Source organism: Bombus terrestris, chromosome 12, assembly GCF_910591885.1.
Source record: "Bombus terrestris chromosome 12, iyBomTerr1.2, whole genome shotgun sequence".
NCBI classification, from domain to species: domain Eukaryota; kingdom Metazoa; phylum Arthropoda; class Insecta; order Hymenoptera; family Apidae; genus Bombus; species Bombus terrestris.
The window spans coordinates 10,929,034-10,954,968 of NC_063280.1; the positions used below are offsets into that span (position 1 = coordinate 10,929,034).

At 43.7% G+C, this 25,935-nt stretch overlaps 1 protein-coding gene across 12 annotated transcripts in view; it reads left to right on the top strand.

Moving 5' to 3' along the window:
- The window catches only part of LOC100648067 (nuclear receptor coactivator 2), a 125,384-nt gene that overhangs the window by 54,961 nt on the left and 44,488 nt on the right, over positions 1–25,935 (top strand). Inside the window, exon 1 of one of the 12 annotated variants that reach the window (XM_048410832.1) lies at positions 18,666–19,549. The exons of the other annotated variants lie outside the window; for them this stretch is intronic. Coding sequence (XP_048266789.1) covers positions 19,533–19,549 — 17 coding nt within the window. The 5' untranslated portion in view covers positions 18,666–19,532. Of the gene's footprint in view, positions 1–18,665; positions 19,550–25,935 lie in introns of those variants that run through there. 12 annotated transcript variants of the gene reach the window in all.

The following is a 25,935-nucleotide window of genomic DNA, read 5'->3' on the forward strand; positions in this document are numbered from 1 at the left end:
TTCTCGTTTCCTTCGAGAGTTTGCGATTGGCGCAACGAAAGTGGATCGCGAATTCACTGGCCGTTGCGTAATCGGTCGTCTTACGCGTTTCATGAGAATTCAACGTTGGTGAATGACTTAACCGGTGTTCGCGTTTGACACGGAGAATCGAGAGTTAGTTGTAGGCGACTGGCCGCATCGGTTGACGTTGATTCGTAACAAGAACGCGCCGCGTCCCAGAAAATACAAAACTATAATACGATCGATCGCAAATTACGCGTAAAATGTATAAAATTCAAATCTACGAAATTGTAAACTTCGTCGAAAATCGCGTTTGGATACTCGTCGCGTCGATTTCCGCATCCCTCTTCTCTCTTCCTCTCTCTGCAAGTCGCCGTGTTTGATTTTAAACGAAGGAGGAACTCGCTCGTAACTCGCGACTCTTCTTTTTTTCGTTGGTCCAAAGTGGGTCCACGAGAGAAAGTATTGCTGCATTCTTACGCGCGCAGCTCGTAATGTCTTCTTCGTAACGGGATTTAAAGAGCGATGCATGCCACGGCGAGCGATCGAAACCTTGAATCCCCGTGCACCGAAAGCCAGCAAACTCGATCGCGCGTATCCTTGAATTCGCGTTCGCGAAAAATCATGTTCCTTTCTATGACGAACGGAAACATCGACATTCGCTTTTCCGCGCTTTCGTACTCGAACTCGGAATAGATCGGACCAACCTCGTCTTCCACGGATATCGAACCTTCGCGAAAGCAAAGCGCGTTCGGTGTGGATTTACTCGAGATCCAATTGTGATATTCGATTCTTCTGTCGTAGAGAATAAAATTACGAAAAATGATCATTCTCCGACTTTCTCTTTCATCCACGCGAAATCCGCTTTTTGACTTGGAACTTTCGCGGCTGGACGTCGACAATCAGCCGGATACCGTTGGTCGGGCCAGGATGGAAAAAGTCCACGCGTGCACGAGCAACGCGGCTGGATCCGCGAGAGCAAACAATGCCGTCTTTAGGAGCGATCAGCTCTCGCGGTGGATGCTTCCACCTACGCAAATATTGATACAGACGAGTGCGTGCTCGTGTCCCGACGCCTCGTTAAGTCGTCTAACAATTATCGTGGCAGTCGAGTTAAGTGCTCCCCACGCGAATATCCTGGCTATCCCTTCGTTTGTTCATCGTCTTCGTCCTGCCGATCGAAGCTGGCGTTTGAGATCTTCGTTCTAGCTAATTATTTCGTTCCCTCGTTGATCGCTGATACGATCGACCGACCTTATTGTATTAGCCTTATTGTATTGTATTTACCGACACTCGTCCATGACTTTTCTTTCGTTCTTCGCCATTTTATTAATACGCACGATCACCGTGGGTTTCATCTTTTCCGACTGATAATGACAGATAAATCCGCGATATTATCGCGGCAGAAATTACTAAAAATTTCAGCTTTACGGAGCAACGGAGATTTACCACAGAGCTAAGGCGGATACACGTGTTTAACATTGACTTTTCTCGTTTTAATTAAACCAGCTATCGCTCCAACTTCCCGTTGCGTTTACGAGTTTACGGGCATTCGGCGAGTAATAATTTTTCTTTCGCGTTCGCACACCTGCCATATCTGTCCCTCTATATCCAGATTTCCCAACTTTTTTATATTAAAATACAGCTTTAGCACGGAGAAGTAAAAGCGTTCTTCAAAGTCTACGAAATTGCGTTATATTACACGCTGTTTGCACGTCGCTCCGTATAAAATAAGAATCGCAGCAATCGAAAGACACGAGCGTTCGTTTCGACGAATATTAAATTTAGAAAACGCACGGTTGGAGAGGTATCGTTCGATCTTCTTGACTCGCGACGCTGCCGGAGTCTACTAACGCGGCCGATCGTCCATATCGATGTCGATGGAAACGACGACACAACGGTCGTCGCTGTTTTTCAACAGCGGCTGAGAGAACGAGCGCGTTTTCCAGCTGCGAGTTTCGTAAGCGGACGTAATCTACATCGCCCTTTGCGGTTTTATCAAGGGGCCCGGGAACGCGAGAGAGCCGCGCTTTCGTTACGTCTCTTTTACCGGCAGTTTGCTCGCGGAAGGAAAGTTGGTGCTCGCCAATCCGTGAATTATGTCGGCCTCTCGTGGAAATTAACTCGGTTAAGGGCGCGCTTGAATCTGCAAAACAAACAACACGCAGCACGACAAAGTGAAACTGCAGCGAACGGAAACTGGCTCGTACGAATAATTTTAAAGTCCGGCAACGCGTCCGACACTTTCAAATCTTCGGTTTTATTATGCGTGTTGCACGAGCGAGAGATATTCGACGAAGATAGCGCTCCTATTACAATGTAAACGATTTTTCTCCTTCTTTACGTAACGTTTTAGATCTTTATTCGATTCGATATTCCAGCCACTCGCAATCTACGTTGATCAACTACAAAGTTGGAAAGCGAAGAAGAGTACAGTAATTCGATCAACGACGAAACGAACGCGATTTTGAATCTTCGCTTTCCTTGTCTCAAATCGTTCGACTATCCTTGCGATACGAGCGAAATCTTTCTCTTCCGAACGCGGATGCCGATGTCGTCGACCTCTGGGATGGACCGCGTCGTGACAAACGTAACCGTCGAACGTAATCTTCTTTGGAAAAACGAAAAGCGCAATCGTCAGGTTTCGTTTCGTAGTTGCACGGACGAAAGGGTGGCCGAGTTCTCGACACGGGGACACGGTCGCGTGAGTCGTCGCGGTTTCTTTCCGGTGATCGCGCGAAAAGCGCGCGATCGATACGTAGAGATCTTGATGTTCGTTACGTAACGCATCCCTGCCCTACAAGTAGAAGTGCTCGGTTGGTGTTGGGTGTACGCCTAAACCACTCCCTCCTGCCATCGCCTACACCCTCGTTACCCCCGTTGTGACGCAAAGACGCAAAGTTACGTCATCATGGCAACAGAACGTCGCGTCGCGTCGCGGCGTCGCGTCGCGTCGTGTTGGTCGACATGGCAACGCCGTTTCTCCCTTCCCACGTTACGTCTGCATCGTGTTTACCATTAGCATCTCATCTAGCCGTTCCACCTATTAAATATCAGTGTTCGTACATTCTTTTACCCTTTCGCTAAGTCGCTACACGCGAAATATCCTCGTTTCTTGCGAGTTCGAATTTCCCGCGCCAGTACCATCCATCGAACGCTGCTCTCTCGTTGATCGTCAACCGGAATCGTCTATTAGCGTTTGGACAGCTACCCGAGCGATCTTCCGAAGCGTTCGCATCGTTTTAAAGAAATTTATAGATGGGACGATTACAAAGCGGCAAAGAGCGACCGTGTTACGAACACCGTTCAAGCGTTCTTCAACAGCAAATAAATTAATGGGTGTAAATTATTTGTTTGGAAAAAAATCGAGAACGTCGATCGTGCGTGTAGCCAGAGGCAATGAAATGGAGAGCTTTACGAAAAATAGAGTCGATCGATCTGGCTTGCGAGAGATTCGATTTTTACGTCCGGTGCTCGTCCAACGATGTTCGACGCGATCGACGTACGGACGTCGATCGTGAAATCGAACCTGGTGGTCGGCGAGTTTCGGAGTAAAGTTTCGAGGAGCAAAGCCTCCGTCGATCGTCGTCTCTGACCGAAACCTTGAGACTGGCGGTATAGGCGGGGGAGTTTCGGGGGACGTTGCCGGAGCCCGGGCTTGGCGAGTTTCGTCGAGCTACGAAACAACGCGACGTGCAGCTACTACCGGCAAATAGTATGCACCGACACGCGGTTCGACTTGAAAACCTCGTGTCTCGGCTCGTGTTTTGGTCGCCGGATGGCGAAGATCGTACAGAGATAGGGAAAGAATGTAGAGAAGTTGGTCGTTTCGACTCTCGATGCATGTATTTTGATCGATGATGCGGTTGTCACGGGATTGCGATCGCCTTTTTGGTAAAAGGAGGACGCGCCGGTTGAGTTATGCGAAATAGCTGAATACGTTGACAGTTTCGAGTCCAGTTACTAACTATTCGCAACATGTAGTTTGACGCTGATAGCGAACTTGTCGAGACAGAGAGAGGGAGAGAGAAAGAATCAAAAGATTTTACTTGACGCGTGAGAATCCTATACTACGAAAAGTGAGCTGTTGATCAAAGATTAAAGGCTAATTAAAAAGCAACTAAAAACAACGCAAAGAAAACGTCCCGACTAATTAAGAAAATAAAGCACGTAATTAGAAAGCGATATAATTTTGACAGGTAAGAAGCGATGCATCTTGGGAGCAGGTTAATGAAAAACGATAGAATTTACCAAACGATCTGATATAAAAGTTGCTACGTTTTTCCATGCTGGAACGTTATCTAATAACTGAAATTGAGTTGTTAAATGGTTTATAAGATGGTGTTTTCATTAAACGTAATTAAAATTTTTCTGTAATATTTACTTTGTTGCTACGACCAGAGAGATATTAATTCCCGAATGGATTTCTCGGAGCTGCGTGCTGGAACGAAAACGAAGCGTCGGGAATAACTGTAATTATCGGTCTACATTTAAGACGTTGTGATTTATGCGCCGGGAATATAGTGTGTAAGGGGGATTTTTCGCGGCGAACCGGAAACCGTTAAAAAATGTAGAAACGTTGCTGATAGCAGTTGCAGCCGCTGTCTCCTCTTGCGCACAAAGTATACTCAACTTTTACACATTGAAACGCGTGATACTTCGTTTGAAATTAAAGAACGCAGGACCGGTTTGCTGAGTCTAACTATACTTCTAACAGAACGGTGACTCACGTATTGAACGTATAAAATGCTAAAATCAAAGCTCTTCTTCTCTTCGTACTCGAACATTCTCATTTGTATTCTAATTGGCAATGACACGCGCACACACACGCGCAAACGAACAAGGTTGCATTTATCAATGCGAAAATTTCATATTTTACTCGATAGCTTCTTTCTTTTTAATCGTAATTGTTTGTATACTCCGACTCGGTAATATTTGTATAATTATAAATTAACAGAAAAACTAAAAGGAAAGTACTGCGCGAATTTTTATCTTTTAATTTAGTTCTCCTTCTTATCGTACGTTTCTTCCATCTTTTTCATTACGCATTTTTGAAATATTCCCCACTTACATCACCGTGTGTATTATATTGGAACAGAGAGAAATGCGAGGGGCGTAAACGATATAAAGTTCTTTGCTTTAAATTGCATTCCCTTCACGCAAAATTCTCATATTTCTATTTCTGCTTTATTAAATTTCCTACGTTTATATCGTTCGAGTTCTTTCTCCTCGATTCTTGCTCACGCCCTTTTCGCGATCCTCTTTTCTCAAATCTCTCTCTCATTTTCTCCCTTTTATCCCCCTCTCTTTCAAACTATCGATAAATGTTAATATATTCTTCCCACTTCCGAAATTTCATTTCTTCTTATTTTAATTTTATTATCTAGCTCGTTACAAGCATCCTTCATTTTTGTGACTTGAAACGCTTTTCAAAAACTGCGAGATGTTGCTCAAAACCGCGTAAGACGTCAACTACACTCGTTCTAACATTTAGCAGACGCAGACAAATCGCTATCGAAATTTCATTTCGTTGTTTGCATCGTATAAAGATACGAATTTACTCGCGAACGAAAGAAACTGCAGCTACAATAGGCTAAACGTAATTTCAAACGACATTGGCATTTTATCGATTTTATGCTCGAGTTTTTCTTAAAACGGAGAGATCCTTTTACTCGTAAAAACAATTCGAGGTACGCGTTGCAGTTAATCAGCCTGTAAAAAATTCGCGCAAAACAAATTTTCTCTCATTCTCGTGAAATTATTGTCGCAACGCGCGCATAACCGCGGCGAAACGAGTTCTACGAAGAACACGGTGACGTACGTTTACGGCACAGCAAAGCGCGGTGAGACACGTTTCCGAGGCGTTCTCGTTCCCGGACGCGCCATATCTTTTTGCTTTGCTCGATCTACATATGCGCGAACATTGTGCGCTACTCTAACATTAACTCTCAATTAAACGCCTCTGCTGCAAGACCCCCGTGATACCTATGGGCGTCGTATCATCCACGAAACGACGGTTACCGCGCGTAACTGCTTGCTGGACCGCGCTGCTCAGATCGCATAAATTGCTTTTACGCGTATTCCTCTCTGTTAACGCGAAACCCTTGCTTTCGAACAGTACCTTTCAACGAGCGATCGGGTTTCAACGTTAACGAGAGTGTTTCCCCACTTGGGATATTAATATCAATAGGTTCGCTGATTCGTGTATACTTAGCCGCGTTATGGTTGATACGAATGACCATTTTTTCTTTCCTTTTTCTTTTTCTTTTTTTTTTTTTCAAGTAAATTATTCCATACGATGTTAGAAATCGTAAGAAGATGAAGACAGAAAAATGATCACAAGTACGTTTTCGTTGATTCTCTCGTATGGATGTCGCTTGCCACAACGTGTAACGTACGTCGACCGATACGTTCTACTGAAAAATGTTGTCCTCGTCGACGACGATTTGTCTCGAGTGTCAAAACAGCAAATCGAAAAATCCGATGAAAGATTTCCGTGAGTTTACATCGTGGCGTGTCTGCTTGTGGGCGCGCGACCGTTCGTTCCGGTTGCATAATGGTCGGCCCGATTTATCGGCCGAGCTTTTCGATGCAGAGGGTAGACGCGACCCGAATTCGTAAAAGGGCCGAAGGAAAGGTAAAGGGGCGCTTTGTCGCGATACACGACGAAGGAAGTGGGCTCGCGTGCGGACGTTTTCGAAACTCCAACCTACCCGGCCAAGAGTTCGGTTAGGTTTCGGTCGGGTCTGCTGGTTGAGCGCACACGCGGCCCTGAAACACTTCCAGCTTAGGCCTGAATTTGGCCAGCGTGTCACGTTCACTACTGGGACACATCGCTGGCTTTCACTCGTCGCGTCGGCTGGATTCACTTTCAAAATTATCGAAGAGCCCCGCTGCCTCCGACGTCGAATTCGCTCGATTCCCAAGGAAATGCGTTTAACTCTGCCACGCTCTTTGAATTTTTATGCCCTCACCTTGGTCTCGTTTCGATATGCAAAATAGCTTCTCACGGTTTCGGCGAAACTTTAATATCAAATTCCAGCGAGAAATTAGGAACGTCGATTACTCGATCCGAACTTCTGCGTCAAAGTTCTGCTAAATGTAAAACCGATCTTTCAACCTTTCCCCGTAATTGCAGTTTCGCGGTAAAGAGCGATATTTCGTACTTTTTCTATTAAACGAAGAAAGTCTTACGCGAAATACGCGATAGAAGGTCTTAATCGAACGATACCGATCGAACCTTTTCAAAGGCTGTGTTTAATCGCGCGATAGATTTACGCTTTGTTCGCGAATAACGAACACGTGGACACGAATTTTACGCAATTTTACACGAGCAAACGAAAATAACGAAGTTGTAGTTTCTATAAGTTTCAGCTTAGGTCGAGGCACTTTGATGATTCGATGGATCGCGTAACTTAGCTGTCCGAAAAATGTGCCATTCTAAGTATCAAAACATATCAATCATTTTCTCGATCTTCGTTTGCCGAACGATCGAAATTTAATATCGATATATTTGATTTATAACAAGAGCGATGGTTATCCGAACGTTATTCCTGCCTCAGTTTTAGTTCGATTATGGGGCTCAGCGGGTTTATTGTATAAATTTCCCAACTAAACCGAAAGGCCCGGTTGTCTTTCGTATAAAGATAAATGGTCGAGTCTAATTTTCAATGAGATTAAGCGTTACCGTTTCACGGTGTTCATAGAAACGTTAGTGTCGTTTCTCTGATGGATTTATTAACTGGTTCTTAACGCGTTTCTTGTTAAGCCGCGGTAGCGTTTTGCGCCGCTTGTAACGTTATTAATGAACAGGTTTGCTTAATGGCGAGGGTCGCGCGCTCAGCAACGCTTAAAACGCATCCGCTCGCCGGCAGATCTTTTTTATTTTTTTAATTAGCTTGTAAGCGATCATACGTGTCAGACTCTATGGGACCGAGCGAAATTACGCGGACTAACCAAGTTTTCAAACTGGCTCGGTCGTAAATTAAGCCACTTCGTGATAATCGAGCAAGACGCGAGAAATGTTTCAAAACGACACTTTGCTCGGCGATCGATAAAATGTTTGTTGATCGAACGCTGTACAAAAGCTACGAACAGCGTGTCGTCGGCGTCGTAACAGCAGAATGACTGTTTTTCCTATTGCAACGTACACGATAATAGGAATATTATTCGAAACGTATCAAAGCCACTCTCGAGGCTAGGTAATTCCAAAGACGAAGAAGACGAAAAGAAATGCGGTTTTCCCGTGTGCTGTTCGTATCAAAACGACATAAACTAGTCCAACGATCAAGTTCATTTTCAAAAGTGAAAGTATCGTTCCACATTCAGCTTGGCTGTCCGATTGATAATTATGCGTATACAATGCAAGAGCCTCGTCTGGCAGATCAAAAGGATCAATTTACAAAAGTCATATATCGATTTTCGTAAGCTTGCTCTCGTCGTACAGGTGTGATATATACGATGGACGTAAATACGTTGCGAGATAAATTGAAAAACATAATACTCGTTGTAATATCCTCGCTTCTCTCTTCTACTTTCTAATTTATGAAGTTGATCGCTATAATCTTGCGAACGATTCGCATAACCCGGCTGAAACAAAAATCGCTACAAAAAAGAAATTGAATTCGTTTCGATATATCTTGCAATATATCGTTTCTTAGCGAAACGAACGTGTCTCTATAAATCTTGCGATTTTTTTAGACCCGTCTTTCGTTTTCCATAAATTAGCGCGTAAATCATTGGATTTTCATTCCCGCGGGATGACAATATATAATTACGTCAGCGAGAGTTACGCAAACAGCGTTACGACGAACTAAAACGCAGGCAGCAGCGTTATCGTCGATTAAAGCGAGGTAAACGCTGATTCAAAGTTGACGCCGGTCCTGTTCGTTCCACCATCCGGCAAGATTTTCAAACACGGTAAAAATACAAAAGAGAGCGTGATATCGGCTGACTCGTCAGCGTTCGACTAAGAGCGAAACGCGCGATAAAAGATATCGGCCGACGAAGAAGACGCCGCAAAAAGTGGCAAGTAATTTTGATCCCGAGCGATCGACTTCGATCGACGGAATTTCACTTCCTACTGTCAATTGCAACTCGAATTAAGGCCGAGTACGCGTTCATTCTCTCTCTTCGACCTCGTCCGATTGCTTCACTCGGGTGAAAGTATGCTAATAAGCTTGCCATAATTTTATGGTTGAAATTGATAGTCCAGCTCGGTCGTTCGTAATTATTATCACTTTTGTACACCTCAACAGGAATTATCGAAGAATACATCGAACAGGAATTATACTCTTTCGTTTCTTTTCTCTTCCCAAGTCGGATACCGTTTGCCGTAAGTATTCGTGGAAAATTATGGAAAATTTCAAAGTATCATCAGGGTGGTGCCGCACAATTTGACCGATATCGTTAATGGAATCTTACGAGTCACGATTCACGCTTCGCAGGCTACGAGCGCCAGTAAACTCTCTCTCGTAACAAGTTTGATATTAAAAGAAGGGATAAAGTTCCATAACGTTATTATCAAGAACGAACAACGTTACGTTCATATTGAAATTGAATTAATTCGCAGGATAAATATAGAAGAAGTCGTAGCCGTGATCCAACTACGATCGAACGCGACGTCGATAAAAAGCAGGACACGCGTTATAAAATCGCGTTGGCGCGTTGTTTACGCATGAAACGAACGATTGTCGAATTACAGATTACACGTTACACGCGAACCATTTTACGGACCAAAGCACCTAATGAATCATATTGGAAGCTCGTCGTAATTATCGGCTAATTACGACGAACGTTTCGATCGTGTACCTTTAACGTTATATAACAAGCAGAGGATGAGCGTTTCGCGTGTGACATCGTTAGGCCGACGATATAAATGAAAACTCGTTTCATTGGGTCGATTCATCGGCGCGGCGGGCCGAAAGGAGCGGAACCCGGTTGTACATATATCGTTGAATTATCCACGCTCTGTCCGCTCGAGAGAGGCTAATCTGAAATTCCTCTTACCTTGCTAATTAACATCCAGCCCCGATACCTGTGTGTATATGCGTTGTATCATCGAAACGGAATCTGCTTAATTTGCGATTCGGATTGTACAGCTCCGAGTCTATGATGAAAGAACCGATGTGTCGGCGGTTTTCACTGGAAGAAAAAGCGTCTCCGTTTCTACGCCGATGATAATTTGCCTTATGAGATGCGATCTTCGCGATATCGTTGCACCGTTGCTTCTTCCAGTTTATCTCGCAGAATGCTCGAATTTCAGCATAAGCGGATTTCAAACTTGAAAATTTCTATTTCTTGTTACAACGTTTCGTCCTAATCTTCCCTGTCTCTTTCCTCCATGCGCGTATTCACGAATAATTCATTTCCTTTTTATCGCGCGTTGCGCAATCTGTCCATTCCTCTATCACCAGCGAATAAATCAAGCTCGTCGTATACGTCCCGGCGAGAAGATGCAAAGTCGGATTTTACGCCAAAAGTATCGATTCGCTGTTTCTCCGTTGCGATCGAGAGCCATTAAAGACTTTCTTTTTTAAGCATTCTATATATTTAACGATTACAATTACCATAAAAGCGTCAAATAGGTGATAAACGGACTGCGAAATGAACAGCCAGAGAGAAGTCGGCAGAAGCGTCTTCATTGATAAACGAACTTTACATCGATCCGATTTCCTTGTCCATCTGTTTCACCTTTCCAAGAGCGTCGATAACAGCGATAGAGCCTCGAAAATTCACCGTACTTTGATGAGAAAATGGAAATTCTGTTCCCTTCGACGTTTCAAAATTAGAATTTTGTAGTTTCTTTTTTTTTTTTTATCTTCGATCAAATTTTAGCTAATGTTTCGACGCGCTTGCGCGGTATTTAATATAGCAGCCAGTTAACGAGTTCCAGGATAAATGGTGAAAACTTTGATAAGACAGAGAAAATGTCGATCGAGTGCTGATGGGACTCGTGGTAATTAAAAATTTTGCCCTTTACGAACCGAGTTTGGACAAAGCCACGCGATAATCGCTAGAAATATGGAGATAGGAAAATTAACAAGAAACGCCGGCCAAGTCGAACGGAGGCTCATTTATTAAAACTGCCACGCTGTTAGAAGTTTCGAGCGATCTTGTACGCGAATAATTATGCAAAACGAGCGAGGATCGACGAAGGATGTTTCAATACGAGAATATTGGCGAGATAGGATCTCTCGTTGTTCGTCGATGAAAAAAAAAAAAAAATACTAGTTTAACCGAAATAATCGAAAATTCGCATCGAAAGTCGACGATTGGCCCGGCAGATAACCAACGTAATTAGCCAGGTGGCAACGAGGAAACGTTGCTTAAATTTGTCAGTAATCTCGAATACAATAGACGATATTAACCATCGAAATAATTTCATCGAGATCCACGAGGTGATACGCTTTTCTTCGATCGAATATCTCGTACGAAAGAATCATCGTTCGCAAGGATTTATCGCAATTGTTTGCAAATTGCGATTTAAGATACGAACTTCTTCGAGAAGGAACCGATCTTTCTCGTTATTTCTGATTTACTCGCCAGTTGAATCGATCGAATCTATCGAGTAGAAATTATTTGCTCCGTTGAAATTCCAGCGAGATTGAAATTCACGAGACGCGAAACGTTCGTGTGCCGCGCCAGAGTCGAGAAATTTTCAGAAAGTAAAAGCGATCGGTTTAGCTTCTCGCCGATTTATTTGCAATCGATAAAAACGACACGGATAATCGTTGGAACGTAAAAGCGCGATCTTCGTAACGTAGAGAGATCGCTATCTCGCGGATTCGTCGTATCGAATAATAAAAAGGCGATACGTGCAACTTGCGCCAGAAACGAATCGATGCACTGGCAAGAAAGTGGACGAGGAAATTTCACCGGTGGAAGAGAAAAATGATTCGTTTCCGATCGATAATAAGCGCGAAAGAAAGAACGCCGTACGAGTTACCTACAGTTAGTCACGTTTTGCGATAAAAGGTAACGAGCAAACGACAAAACCCGCATAATGTCTCCGAGTTTTTAACACGTCCAAATCGAATCATTCTTTACACCGATCAATACGTCTGTTTACGATACGATAATTATTCTACACAGTGATGTACGTGTTTTTAAAAGAATCGAAGATAAAAGCACGATAAAGTTAGGACAAAGTGACAAATATAAATAATCAAACGCATCCACGTCCACGTAGCTCGCGTGTATCGGTCAGGGGTTGACGTGGCTCAGTCGCATCGCGACGTCTTTCAAAACAGACCGGAATAGCGAAAAACTTATCCGATAACCTTTCGTAAATATTTACGCCCGTTGTAAAGATCCTAGCGTTGAATTTTATGTATAGACAAAAATCGTTTATTCGTATTCGATCGTGTAAAGTCTAAAAGAAAAAACCTTAACGTCGTGAAAAGTCTTTGGAGCTGGAAAAAGAAGGCTAAAGGGCGAAAGAGCGAAATGAGGAATACGGAAGAAATTCAAAGCTGAAATTGAAAAATTCCAGTACACGTGCTGCTCGGCATGGAACTGGAAAAATGGTTCTCGAGTTATTCAGCGGCACGCTTCCCCTATCGATAAGGGACGGGACACGTGTAGTATGAACCTGAACTCGACATGACGGCTGAGAACGGCGAAAGGATAGAAAGGGTATATAGTACATAGGTAGTAGAGGTGTATGCACGAGCCACGGGGAATTCTGGTCGATGGCCGTGGCGGAGAACGCAGAACAGTTTACAACTGCATATACGAGCTAGGGAAGTGTGTTACTACTGGAGCGCGCGTAACCGAGAGACCTCGACCAATTTAAATGCGCGATCGCCTTCTATGGATCATCATCGACTCGCTAGAATACCAACGGATTAGCGCTCGATGCTCTGGCAGCGGATGCTACTTTGGAATCGCCGCGTGAATCAGAAATCGATCTTCCCTCGTACGATATTTGTTTTCGCGAAACTTTTCAACGGGGTTCGACGCGAGACGGAGCAGCTTCTCCACCGTTCAACGATGCAACGCGCAAACGGCTGAATCGTTATTGACCTATATAGGGAGTTTGGAAAATTATATTAAGAAAGAACGAGTCGTTTTACGCAGACAAAGATTATTCCTTAATAAGTTAAAATTAGAACTCTCGCCAGTAAGAAAATAATTTCGCTAGTTTTCTTCTTACGGAAAATTTTGAATTTTCGTTTATCGGCAGATAATTCTTCCTTCTTTTTGTTTTCTTTACGTTAAGAAACAATCGTTTTTTGAAACGAAGCAATTACGCGTGCATACAAGGATAGGAATTCGTAGTTTCGAATTTTATTTAAAAAGGATGTTTATTTAATATTTTTGTAAAACGTAGAAAGTACATTTTCGATGTTTGAAATTTCTTCGAAGACCACCCATTTCTTTGAGTGGTAATCCTTTAACGCCGCTTTATTTCGCGGAATCTTCAAAGTTGGCGACTGAAATGCAAATTACGTTTCAGGCGCGCGTGTGCGTTGTTCGGGCAAAGTGGCGCTATTTAAATTTCGATCGAAATCGTGGCCTTATCGAATCGCGCAATTGCGACTGGAATTCAGTAGTACGTATCCCAGATTCGTAAGTTCATTTTCTCACGAACGGCAGCTCTCCAAGTTGCGTCAAACCGCGTTTAAATTTCATTTTTCCAAATTTCTTCGAGACGCACCGTATTTTATTAAAAGTTGCCCCGTTGAAAACGATAGATCGGCTCGATAACGATCGAGCGTTGATTTAAATTATTCGTTTGTAAAATACTTTGCGTTTGCCGAATTTTTCAACGATTATCGCACACGAATATCAAAATTGGCGCATTTCGGAAGCACATTCTTCGAACGCCAAATATTTCCAGAGGTGTTCTTTACACGAACCGTACAGGTGTGTTGGAATGATTTTGAAGATCGACGATCCCTCCTCGACCGTCGGCTCGATCGTCGAGAGGAACAGGTGTTTACCTCGTGAAAGTGTGAGTATCGCGGTGACAAGCGTTATTCGACGGAAGAGAACGTAGGCAGACCGAGGCGCGTGTAGGTAGAAGACGGATAACAGGCAATGGCGTAACGAATAGACGAGTAATAGAACCCGTTTGCCATTGATTTAAATTATCTCGTTGCTTCTTCCTAGCAGTTTGGCCGGAAAACCGCGATCTGTCGCTCGTCGATGAAATTTCCTGTCGCTTCGTACAGCGAAGTTTTGCCGAGGAAATGGAAAATTTGTTATCCACAACGCGATTAAGGAGAAATATGCGCGAAATGTTATTCGTTTTGGTCTCGAATTTCGCGTTTTCTTCTCTCCTTCGAACGACGTCTCGTCTCGGTGATCGTTCGAGTTTGAAACGCCGATCGAGCAACCAGTTTGGAATCCTTTTGTTGGGATCGGAAGCCAAGAAACTGCATGAAGTTGTCGCACCTAATTCAGACCGGGTATCAAATTCCGGCGTGTCCGTTTTCAGCGATAGAACTGACGTCATTATTCTCCGAATGCTATGAAATCATATTTTATGGCTGTTAAAGGATACGGCCGTCTGTAGTCGCGGGTTACTTTTTAACCCTTTCCAATTCCACCTTTCTTTCAACCACAAAGGATTACGATATATCGAGATTCCAAGTGGAACGAATTAAGCGTAATTTCGAAAATGGAACATACGGCAGGATGCGTTGAAAGTATTTTAACGTTTAAACGGCATCCCGATCGACTAGTATACGCGTGTTCGCTTTTGTCGCACAACGCAACGAGCGTACGATATTTAGGACGCTTCGTGATCAAAATCATTTACCACTGGGATCCCGTTTGCGTTGACTTTTTGTATAAAACCAAATGGAAGAACGTTGCTAAAAGATATTGGTCGATACTGTTTCACGATGTTGGAATAATCGCGCCGTTATATCGCGGACGAGAGGTCGGCGCGATTCCTTCGTCGCGGTGAAATTAGAATGGAAAAAAATACTTCTATCGTATCGTTGTTGCGGAAGAATCGCGTCTCGATCGTGTTCGACTTGAGATTGAAAATGTATCTCGATGGGATCGAAGATAAAATCAAAGAGACGTCTTTGTTGCGTTCAAATCAAAATCGATTGCCTACTTTTGGTTATCGCAATCTACCGCGATCTATGGAATAAACTACGTGTACGGAACGTAGTATAGTACGTACGAAGGAAAAAAGCGCGAATTACCAGACGACATTTGCGAGAGAGAACTGAAGAGAAACGATCGATGGAAGCGATTTCGACGCGCGTCGCGATGACACAAAAGATGTAATACAAAGTATTTGATACGCGTGTCGCGTCAGCCTTTTCCAGATTACCTAAAAATGTAATCCGAGCGTCGTTTCTGTATACACACGATCGCGTAAAATCGTTGTAACGAACGATAAAGAAAGGAAATAAAAAGTAAAACACAAAGTAAAACGAAGAGGAAGAAAGAGAGGAAGATACGTACGTTGGAGGTGGGAGCGACTCCGCGTGTCAATCGCATTTCCAGCGGCCAGATAAAGTTTCTCGCGAATATAGAAATCTCAGAGTGTAACGTATTTCGATCGCGGTCGACGACTCTTTTTTCTTCCTTTCTTTTTTTTTTTCGCAACGTTGCAAAATCGCGTGCCGGTCAATATCGAACCGACGCGGCGAATAGTATAGCACGGCGAACAATAAAATATTACGTCGGTGCATTAAAAATGTAGATACGGATCGATGTTGACACCGGTTGAAGTTCGTTTCGTTCTACTATTAGACGTGGCGCGATCGATCCGGGAACCTGCTAAAAACCAATACGCAGCGAATCGATCGCCGGGCAACTTTCTTTAGATAATCGCTTTTATCGATGATTTAATTTCGTTGCAATTTTATATGCGTGCTCGATAGGAATTTAATTAGGTCTTTGACGTTAATGCGGTGGATTCAAAGGGAATATATCTTTTCCCAGCTATAGAGGATACACGGACGCGAGGTCGAAAAGGGACGACGATAGCTGCGTATAACGAGCTAGATACGCAGACCACGTAGAAGCTAAGATTAATTCGCTAGATTGCTGACTTTTTAACGTTCGAGCTGCTGTGCGTGGATTAGCTATTGTGTAAGCGTATAATAATGGGAAAGACTACACGAACGAATAAACGAAACGATATCTTTGTTTCGCTTCTCTTTCTAACGCATCTTTGGATATAGAGTACTTTTAATATTACGTCTTACGTATATAAACATATTCAAACTTTTGAGGCGAAAGTATCAAAGTTAAAGACGATTTGCGACGGAGAAAAGTATGGAGAATACGCGTTTCTCGTCTTTGAATCGCCGCCATCCCCGTTTCACCTTTCATTTTTCTATATACTTCGACTCGATATCGTATACTTCGTATTTCAACCCGTGACACTTAAATTAAAACGAATATAAGCAATTAACCGTATTATTAACCTCTTAAGATAAGATAGATCAACAGCGGATAACAGATTAACGCGGCCAATAGCGAACGTTTGATTTAACCACCGATAACATCAAAATGAGAAAGCTTCTCAACCCTTTCCTACGCTCAAATTCCAAACGTATCGATATCTCGTACACGTAGATCGTCTTTTCGATCTATCGACATTTTTGACGTTCCTATCTATTTACGTTTCGACCTTAGCGTTCATTTTTTCCCCCACCACGAAATCGTAAAATTATTATTCAAAATTCGTAATTCTTACTTTTCTACCTATTTCTTTTTTATCTCTTACACCTTTTACACCAAACGATTTCTCTTTTATATAATTTTCTAGCTGTACTGTTCGTATCCAGTGCTCTAAACAATTTTTGTTTCGCGCAATAAGGTCGATCTATTATTATCATTACCGCTATCGTTATCATCTCGGTGGAGCAGACGCCGACCGGGCAGAGAGATCTTGGCAATTTTCGTATTCATCGAAACAGAGAGAAGGAGAAGACATTTGTCGGGGGATGGTTGGAGCTCGGAGAGCATTGTGTGGTAATAGGCACCATCGTGGCGACATTCGAATAGCCGCAATCGCATCGAACCGAGGCAGAAAGGGAAACACGGGAATTAGAAGCGAGTAAAATGAACGGAAAAAGGGAAACCGGCGCGGAGAGGCACGCGGCGAGGAAAGTACGCGATACGGGATCGCTGTTTCGTCGATTACGCTCTATACAGCACCGTAATTGCGTATGCAATTACGGCGTCTGAAAGCGAGCATCATCCAGCTCGCGCGACTCCTGCGTTCGCCGTTTTCTTCTGTAACTGTGAATCCGTAATCCGGTAATTTTACGGCAATACGTCGCTCTTCCTTTCGTTTATTTGCTTTCCGCTTATTTTTCCTCTTTCTGCTTCGTAGCTGTTACCGTGTATACATATATATATTTTTACAAGAGAGCGAATGAAAGTAACTAACAGGTGCCGTACGTGAAATGCTCTTGATAGTTTGGAAAATTATTTAACGACGATTGGTTACGATCGGGACTCGACGAAGCCGAGGAAGCGAGATTGAAATTATTCGACGAATATCAGAAGAGAAAATTTTAGCCGACGTTCTTGCCCGTTCGTCGGGTTAAAAATTGATTTCCACGTATGTTTCTTTGCGATTCGTTATGGAAAATTTGTATTCGAATTAAACAAAATTAAACTATTATACCTGGTAAATGGAATATTTCGAAAAAGGAACACGGTACACGGTCATCCCCGAAGATATTAATCAACCCGTTTAAACTATCGCTGAATTGCGTCAATCCACCCCCACCCCCGTACTCCAGATATCAAATCCCCCACCCACGTTACTCGCTACCGAAAATCTATCGTCTCCACAAAATCCCCAACAAGCAACACACCCACGACCGCACCGATGACCCACTTTCCCGAGCAGCTCGTCCGCATCCGACCGAAACCTCGAAATCTTCTCTACCGTCGTAAAGTTACCCTCTAAACGAAAATCTGTCGACCGAACGTTGCACACGACTGTAACTTACCCCGACGTTGCAAGCTGGACGCGTAACGTGTAAGTAACGTATTAATATACACGCGTAGCTGTCCGGCGATGAGACGGCAGGAACGAACGAGAAAGGAAGAAACAGGTGAGATGGGATCGGTCGGGTGCATTAAACGTGGCACGTAACGCGGCGGTCGACTCGGTCGTTCGGACGGTCGCGAAGGCAGGCAAGGCGGGCCACGGATGCGCGCAACGCCGCGCATGTCCGTGTTGCCATGATCGCCCTGGCCCACTGACCTATATTACACGCGGGTACAGGTCCCGCATATACGAGTCGACCCACGAGCGACCGATGCTCGGCCGTGGCGACTCGAACAGGCCACGCTCGCGTCGCTAGTTTCATCGCTAGCTGCAGCTAACCACCGTCGTCGCTGTTATCTCGATACGCGTCGTAGAGTAAATTTCGAGAAGCTCGACGTTGGTCGATCTCCGTCGAAATTTGCATATACGTAACTACCTGTCGTCACGATGCAACGACGTAGTTGCAACGGATCTATCGTAACCGCGATGAGCAGCTGATTTTGGAGGCCGTGGCTGGAACGTGGCGTCGGTACGCGTCGAATCGTCGATCAACGGCGCGTTGCGCCGTAGCTGAACGAACGCGATACGACGAATCAGTGCGGCAGTCAGTCGGTGAGTCGGTGCTGTCAGTAGACGCGCGTTCGCTGGCCAAGCGGGAATAAGCAGGCGGTTCGCAACGATTCTCGCGTATATAGTACCTACGTAGAAAAAGAGAGAGAGAGAGAGAGAGGGAGAGAGAGAGAGAGAGAGAGCGTGTGTGTCAGAGTATCCGTGCGAAGTTCGCTCGTTCAACTCTAAAACACGCGGCGAAGCAACCGAAGGCCGACGGTCGCGAGGAGCGCGCGCACACGCCGAGAAAGAGGAAACACGCGATGTATGCGCGATCGTCAGTGGCGGCAGTGGCGACGACGGCGACGGTGGTGAGCGATTGTTGCGCAAAGAGAGGCAAGCTCGAGTGAGTGCGCGCGCGGATAGTCGCTTCTGCGACTGCCGCTGAAAGAAAGGAGAGAATAGAAGAGAAGAGGAGCTACCTCGGGGAACAGCCAGGCAGCGCGCATCAGCTTCGAAGAGGGGAGTCGAGGAACGTTGCTGCGTGACAACTGGGTGACGGCTGCGTGGATACACGCCGCTAGTGATGCAAGGTGTTCTTCCTAGCGATAAGTGGTGACGTCGGCAGAAGCAGCGAGCGCCGGCTTCTTCTTGCCGCGGGTGTGCTCCTTTACGGTCACCTTCTTTTTCTCCCTTCTGCCTTCTTTCTCCTTTTTCTTCTTTTCTCCGACTTCCGTTTCCCTCCGTCTGCCTCCTTCGTCGATCGTAGCTCGATCCACCCGCGTAATCTTCCGCTCTCGCTCCTCGCCATCGCGTCTACTCAAAGTATCCGGTCTCCGCGGTGATCGGAGAACGCAAACGAGTTCGTTGGTGCGTGAAGTTCGCGTGTACGATGAAACGATTGGAAGTTGCGATGGATGTTTAGGAGTGGAACGGCGTGGAATGGAAACGAGGTCTCTGGGTGTCGACGTGTCTTGGAGTCTCTCGTGGCACCGTGAGGATGCTTCTTGGAGAAAAGTAAGATAGAAAATCCAACCGTAACTCTTTTACTATATGACGAATTATGTAAAACGTTTGTCAATCGACCGAGCAACGATCGATTCGGTGATACAGATCGTACCTTGGTCCACGTGACGAATATCAGGGATTTTTTTTAGCGTCGTGCTTCTCTCTCTCTTTTTTTTTTTTTTTTTTAATGATTCGAAAACTTAATCGAGATTAGTAAAACGGCGAATAGACGAGCGTATGCTATTTACTTAAACGCGGCCAGCTCTGGCAACGAGAATGGGAAGCATTCTCGCGCGCAAAAATTATTGATTACCCAGCAGCCGATTCGACGTAGATGGCTGACGTAGAATCAGGACGTTGGAAGGAACCACACGGCGCGCGTTGCGGCCGCGAAAATTTGTCGTTGCCTCGAGACGACGTAGTCGTCGACGTTGACGCGTCTCGCTCGCGCAGAACGGAAACAATCGTTTTTCTCGAGCTGATATCAAGGTCGAGTGCCTTCGATCCGCCGACGTTCTCCTCGGCCCTTGCCTCTTCCACACGCTCCTCGTGGAAACGTTACGATTTTCCCTCTTCTTTCTTTTTTCTTTCTCTTCTTTCACGGGTCTCTCGTCGCAAGATGTTGGCGTGCAACGAACGCTGTAACCTTTGTTTCCCATCGTTTCAAAATCCCTGGAAAACTCCGGCGAAAAGAAATTTTCCTGCGAAGGCAACAAGCGCTGCGATTCTATAAATATTTTTCTAAAAATCAACGTTCAAACGATACGTTTCTCGACTAAAGCGTATTTCTCGCTATTGATTAGTTACGCTTCGCGAATTCGCAAACGTTTACAAATTAACTTTACGCGATTTAACGACCGAACGATTACGTAAACGTTACAAAACGCATGGTGCATATAGATCGTATTTAACCTTAATTATGTATTTATTTGATATTGGTTGGCGAGTAACGTAATTTATAAACCAAAAGAAATCAGATCGAGTTAGACTAACTTAAGCAGTAGGATCCAGCAAGCGTTTCCAAAGGCCGAATAAGACGAGATTAAAAGAATCGAGTGAAATTCGTTTCGCGATATTTTTAATCGAAAATTGATTGTAATTTAACATCGAGGTCACAGTCAATTTTATAAATACATAGCCTTTTCGAAGTTATCGTGCTCTTATCTCTAGATACGTAAAAATTTCACTTATACTTGCTCCGCGTTTTTCGCCAAATACATCTTCGACTTTACAGCGTGCCCTTTGTACGTATTTAATTCTAACGGCTAACGAAAGCTGGATTAGAATGGACAATCGGACGAAATTATCGGTTGCTTGGCTGCGTCGATAGTTGGTCGAGAGATTAACAACGATTTGCCTGGTCGATCGCGATCGGAGAAGGTGGAAAATCGTGGTAATTTCAGCCGCGACCGCAGGCGACGGCGTTTTATTAATATTCGCGATATTCCTTCGTTTCTTCGTAAACGATACCGAACTTTTTTGCACGAGAGGAAGGCAAAGCGAACGAACACGCGTCGATCGACTTTCTGTCGAACACGCGATGCTTTTGTGCTCGAACTTGCTCTCGCAGTTCGACTTCTTTTTGTGTGTAACGCGAGGCAAATGCAAATTGAAAACTGAACCAGAGTCTTTGTGAGGCGAAAGAAACGAGAAACGATTAAATCTTCTGATAATGTAAAAAAAAGGAGAACGTATCCGAACCGAAACATGTTCCACGATGATCGAACCCTCGAGCACGGATTAATTTACATTTAGAAGGGTCTGTCACAATCTTCTAACCCGATAGCACTTTTTGTGTCAGCCGTGCTACTGATTTTACCAAAGAAACGTTCTCTCCAATGCTATTTGTTACTGAAATTTCACTGAAATTTCATGGAATAAATTTGTCGAGAAAGTAATTTCGTACGACGCTTTTTTCCTAATACGATGGCAACGATTTAAAATAATGGGTAAGAAAATATCGATATCGGGTATTCCGTCGTACGAGCGGAATTATTGCGTCGTTAAATATCAATTAACGACAGGTAAATAGGATTGAAAAGCGGTTGACGAGAATATTCACAGCCAGCTGGCAAACGTTGATCCGGCCTCATCGATCATTGTGTAATTTGCAAAATAGTTGTATGAAACGTACGAGTCGCGTTAACATCGGATCGATTAGTTATACGCGTTTTCCTTTTCTTTCTATTTTCCTCTTTCTTATCATTTCGCCTTTTTAGTCGATAGTTACGTCCGTTTCAGTTTTAGACGATTGAAACGATTCGGTGAACGCGAGGCCGTTAAGCGAACTGTCGTCGAGGCTTCTCGGCGCGCTTTTGCTTTCTTGCTCGTGCTGGCTGTCACTTGTTAAACAAATCACGAAGTAGAACATCTCGCGTTCCCCCGCTGCGCCGCTATTAGGAAAAATTTCACCTACGATTCTACTTTTTGCATTCCTCGATACGTTACGAATCAGCGTCCAGAAGAAACTTTATCGCGCTAGTTTTTTAAGAGTTAATTCAAAAGCAAAGGAACGACGTAGTTCTGAAAAGATTTTATTACCTTTATATCGCTTTTATATTGGTATTTTATCGTTCTTTCTTCTTTACGAGATTAGTTTCTCAAATTCTTACTTTTACGATGAATCTTAAATATTTTATCTCTGGTCATATATCGAATATTTCGAGTGGTTTTGCCGCTTCGTTTCTTTCCGATTAAATTTATTTGATCGATCGCCTCTCGTACCTTCGCGTGTCGCCTAAACGTCGAAACACGATCTCTTTCAACGAAAGAAAGAAAGAAGGAAACTCGCGATTAGAAACGAGAACAAGAGAAATTACCGATAAGTCGAAGAGAAGAGACTTTCGTCCTCGTTCGACCAAACTTACGATCGAGTGACAGGATAAATAGAACGACGATCGATGGAATCGGTTGGCCGGCCACGCTGAATTTCCTCCGAGGGCTCGTCCCTCCTGTAATTAACCTTTACTCGCGGCGTTTATCAATTAAGCCTGCCTGAATCTCGAACGTTTTTGCCCGAGGGCTATCTGCACGCGGAATCGCGCAATTTCAACGAATACCCGTAATCACAATTTTTCCGCAGTGTTTACGGCGTGGCTTTTATTCGGGGATATTTGAGCGCCGCCCGAGGAACGTTACCAGATAACTAGTCGGCGATCTCTCGATAGACAGCCTGTTGCCGCGCGTTCCGTCGGTTCGCTAGGGGAACCAACCGATAAAATAAAGCGGTGAAACGCGAAAATGCTCGGTGGAAGAGCGGAACGACGTTTGACGGTGTCCTTAAATTTAAATAAAGCCCTTAGAGAAAAAGCAACAGGCGGATATACTTTAACGAGGAAAGAAACAGGTCTGATAAAAAGAGCTGCTGGCCGTGTTACGTCGACGAGCGTAATTTTTCGTCGTTTATCGCGCTAACTTTCTACGCTTGCTCTGCCAAACGACACATACGTTCCATCGGTGGTATGTAACGTAAGCTTTACAGCAACGATTTGCTAGCTTCGTTGCACGCGTAGCGACAGTCGGTCTGCTAATAAAACAAACGCGATAACGACGCGCCTCGTGAAAACACGTTATTGTCTCGTTAAACAGAAACGGTGTAAGCGCGAACGACGTTTCATGAAAAACGCGATGCACTTGCGGAACTTTTAAATCCAGGTTAAACATGCGTCCACGGCGAAGATGATGCGTTGGAGGCGTCTTATAAATCTCTGGATATTACGCGCGTTAGGTTACATCGTGCCTCTTACATTTTGTTACATTTTCGTCTTGGCAAGCTTCGAGCAATTTTCTAAAATTAACCGCATTATGGTAATACGATAAGTAATACCTTTCTGTCGTCGAGTATATATATTTTTCCGTCAATGTATAATTATTACGAAACGTAGGAAATTTTTATTTTTCTAATGGAAAGTTATTTATTTCCTTCGATTTAAGAGCGAATTCACTTTATACGATTAACCGATCTTCGATGATACGATGCACCGTAACTTTCTGATCGCGCGATAGATTTTTCTCTATTGGAATTTTAGTTGAAAAATAAGTAATTACTTCGAATCCAAAGCAATATCTTCGATGCTATATCTACTCCCTCGAAAAGCGAAAATAAATATACCCAAGTGGAATTAATCGAGAATACTAAAAACACTTCCACGGTGTCAAGAAAAATTCGACAGTTAATAGGAAAACAAGTAATAACATTTCGTAATATTTTATGATAGCGAATGGATTGGCTAATCGGAATATCAATAATTACCACTTGTATATGTTGTATCGTATCTGTTTCGAAATATCTGTGCGCAATTCGTATAATTGCGATTTTCATTCGCCAATGCATATCTAGCTCTATTTTAAAAACCATTAGCGACCGATACCTCCGTTTTCTCCTCCAATTCGTCAATTATCTGTCTCTTAACCTTCTCGGTATATATCGAACATCGATCGACGGTCAGGAACTTTTTTTTATCCGACTTGTCTTATCAAATGTAACGGACGCTAATATTTAGAAATTATCGAGGAAACTTGTTCGAGTAACGTTAATATTCTCAGTTGTGATTATCATGATTCGGTAACCTATCGTAGGATTATTCGAATGGTTTTCTCGTTCTTGATATTTCCTTTTTCATCGTTTCGTTATTGTACTAAAGACCAACGCGTAACAATATACAACGAGTTTGATTATTCCGTGGAAATTTGAGGTAGACGCGGATTAAAAGAGGCGGCTTAAAGGGGCTTCTTCTTGCCTTCTCGTCGACGATTTATTTCGTTTCAAACCGCCCCCATTTTTCTATGAAGGGGATGACACGATTCGATAGTCCCGGCCGTCGCTGATTTTAATTCGGTCACGAGTTCAACTTTAGATCTTAAGACGTCGGAGCTCGACAGAGATTCGTCAACGATAGGAAAAATACGATCGGCTTGGAAACGATTCGCACAACGCTCTACAGTTAATATACAAAGTACAAAGTTTCCCTTGTACTGTTAGAGAAAATCATCGTCGTGTATTATATCTTGCTGTTCGATCGATTCGTTTTATTTCACGCACGGAACGCTGCGTCACCTCGACGCGGAACCAGAAGAGTCGAAGACAAAAGGAAGGAAGCATCGAGGAGGAATGAGTCGTATCGTAAGAACTGCTTTCAATTCCGCGCGCTGGACCGTGACGTTAAGGTCACGATTCACCAGGGCCGGGCAGCCAGCAGCCTGGTTTTATCCCGCGGGATGGTCCCACTTCCGAAAACAATGCGCGCCAATGCCAACTGGATTTCGTCCGGTTTTCTCGACTCGCTGTGTCGTATTATCGTAACGACATCAGGTTGGCAACTTAGTTGCGAACGTTGGCTAGCGTGGCGGAGGTGATTAGATGACGTGGAGTAGCAAATATGTCAAAATGCCTGACGAGGGATCAACGCACGTGTCTAATTTGCTCCTTTGTAACGCGCCCGTGTCCAACCGGCTATATTTGCGAGAGAAATTACCCGAGAATTTCTCGGGCCGCGCACCGTGTCAAATTGTCGCTGGCTCCGCCGTTTCCGAGAGACCGACGTGGACTCCGCTCGACGAGATCGAGGTTGGTCAGGTTTCACCACGTTTTCGATAATCCGTGAGTTTTTCGATCTTGCTTTTTAATTCAATTTGTCAATTGTTCGCTTGGTCGCTCGTCTGGTAAAATATTAAACGTCGGTCAACGATCGTGAACTGTTCTTCGTTTTTAATTTAGCTTTCTCTTGGTACCTGCTGTTACGTCATAAAACGACCGATCGAATTTTGGATCGATCGCAAGCTGCTTAATTTTACGACTCTCCGCTTTAATTCGCACTTTGTACTTTGCATAGGGATATGGATAACGTTTGTAGGATACAAATAGAATCGGGAATATCTCTGGATACTTTCACGAAACTAAATTACGCGAGTTTTCATTTCTAAAACGAAACTAAATGCAACGTAGATTTTAGATCGACCAGTCTCGTTCTACTTTGAAGATTCCACGTTATATATAATATGTGTAAAAAAGTACATTGGAAAGAAAATTCACGTAAATTGTTCGCAACTTGATCGATCGTCGCATTGCTACTGAATTTTTGAGCGAAACTTAATCTACAATCAGAATTTATTTTTAATCGACTATTGATTCAAGTATTCGTGATTAAAATGCAGTAGCCTGATTTCATCAAGGAAATTAATTAAACTTACTTTTAATTAACCCACTCGGTTTTAATCAATAACTTCAAACGAAGTTTTAATTAATTGAATTTTATCAGCTTTCAATTCTGTATCGAGTTACGTAATACGTAATAAACGTACTTCATTTTTACGTGTATCAGGTACGAAACTAGAACCAACTATCTCTCATACGCTAAACGATGGAAAATTTATTTTCGTGATAAATATTTCCCAAT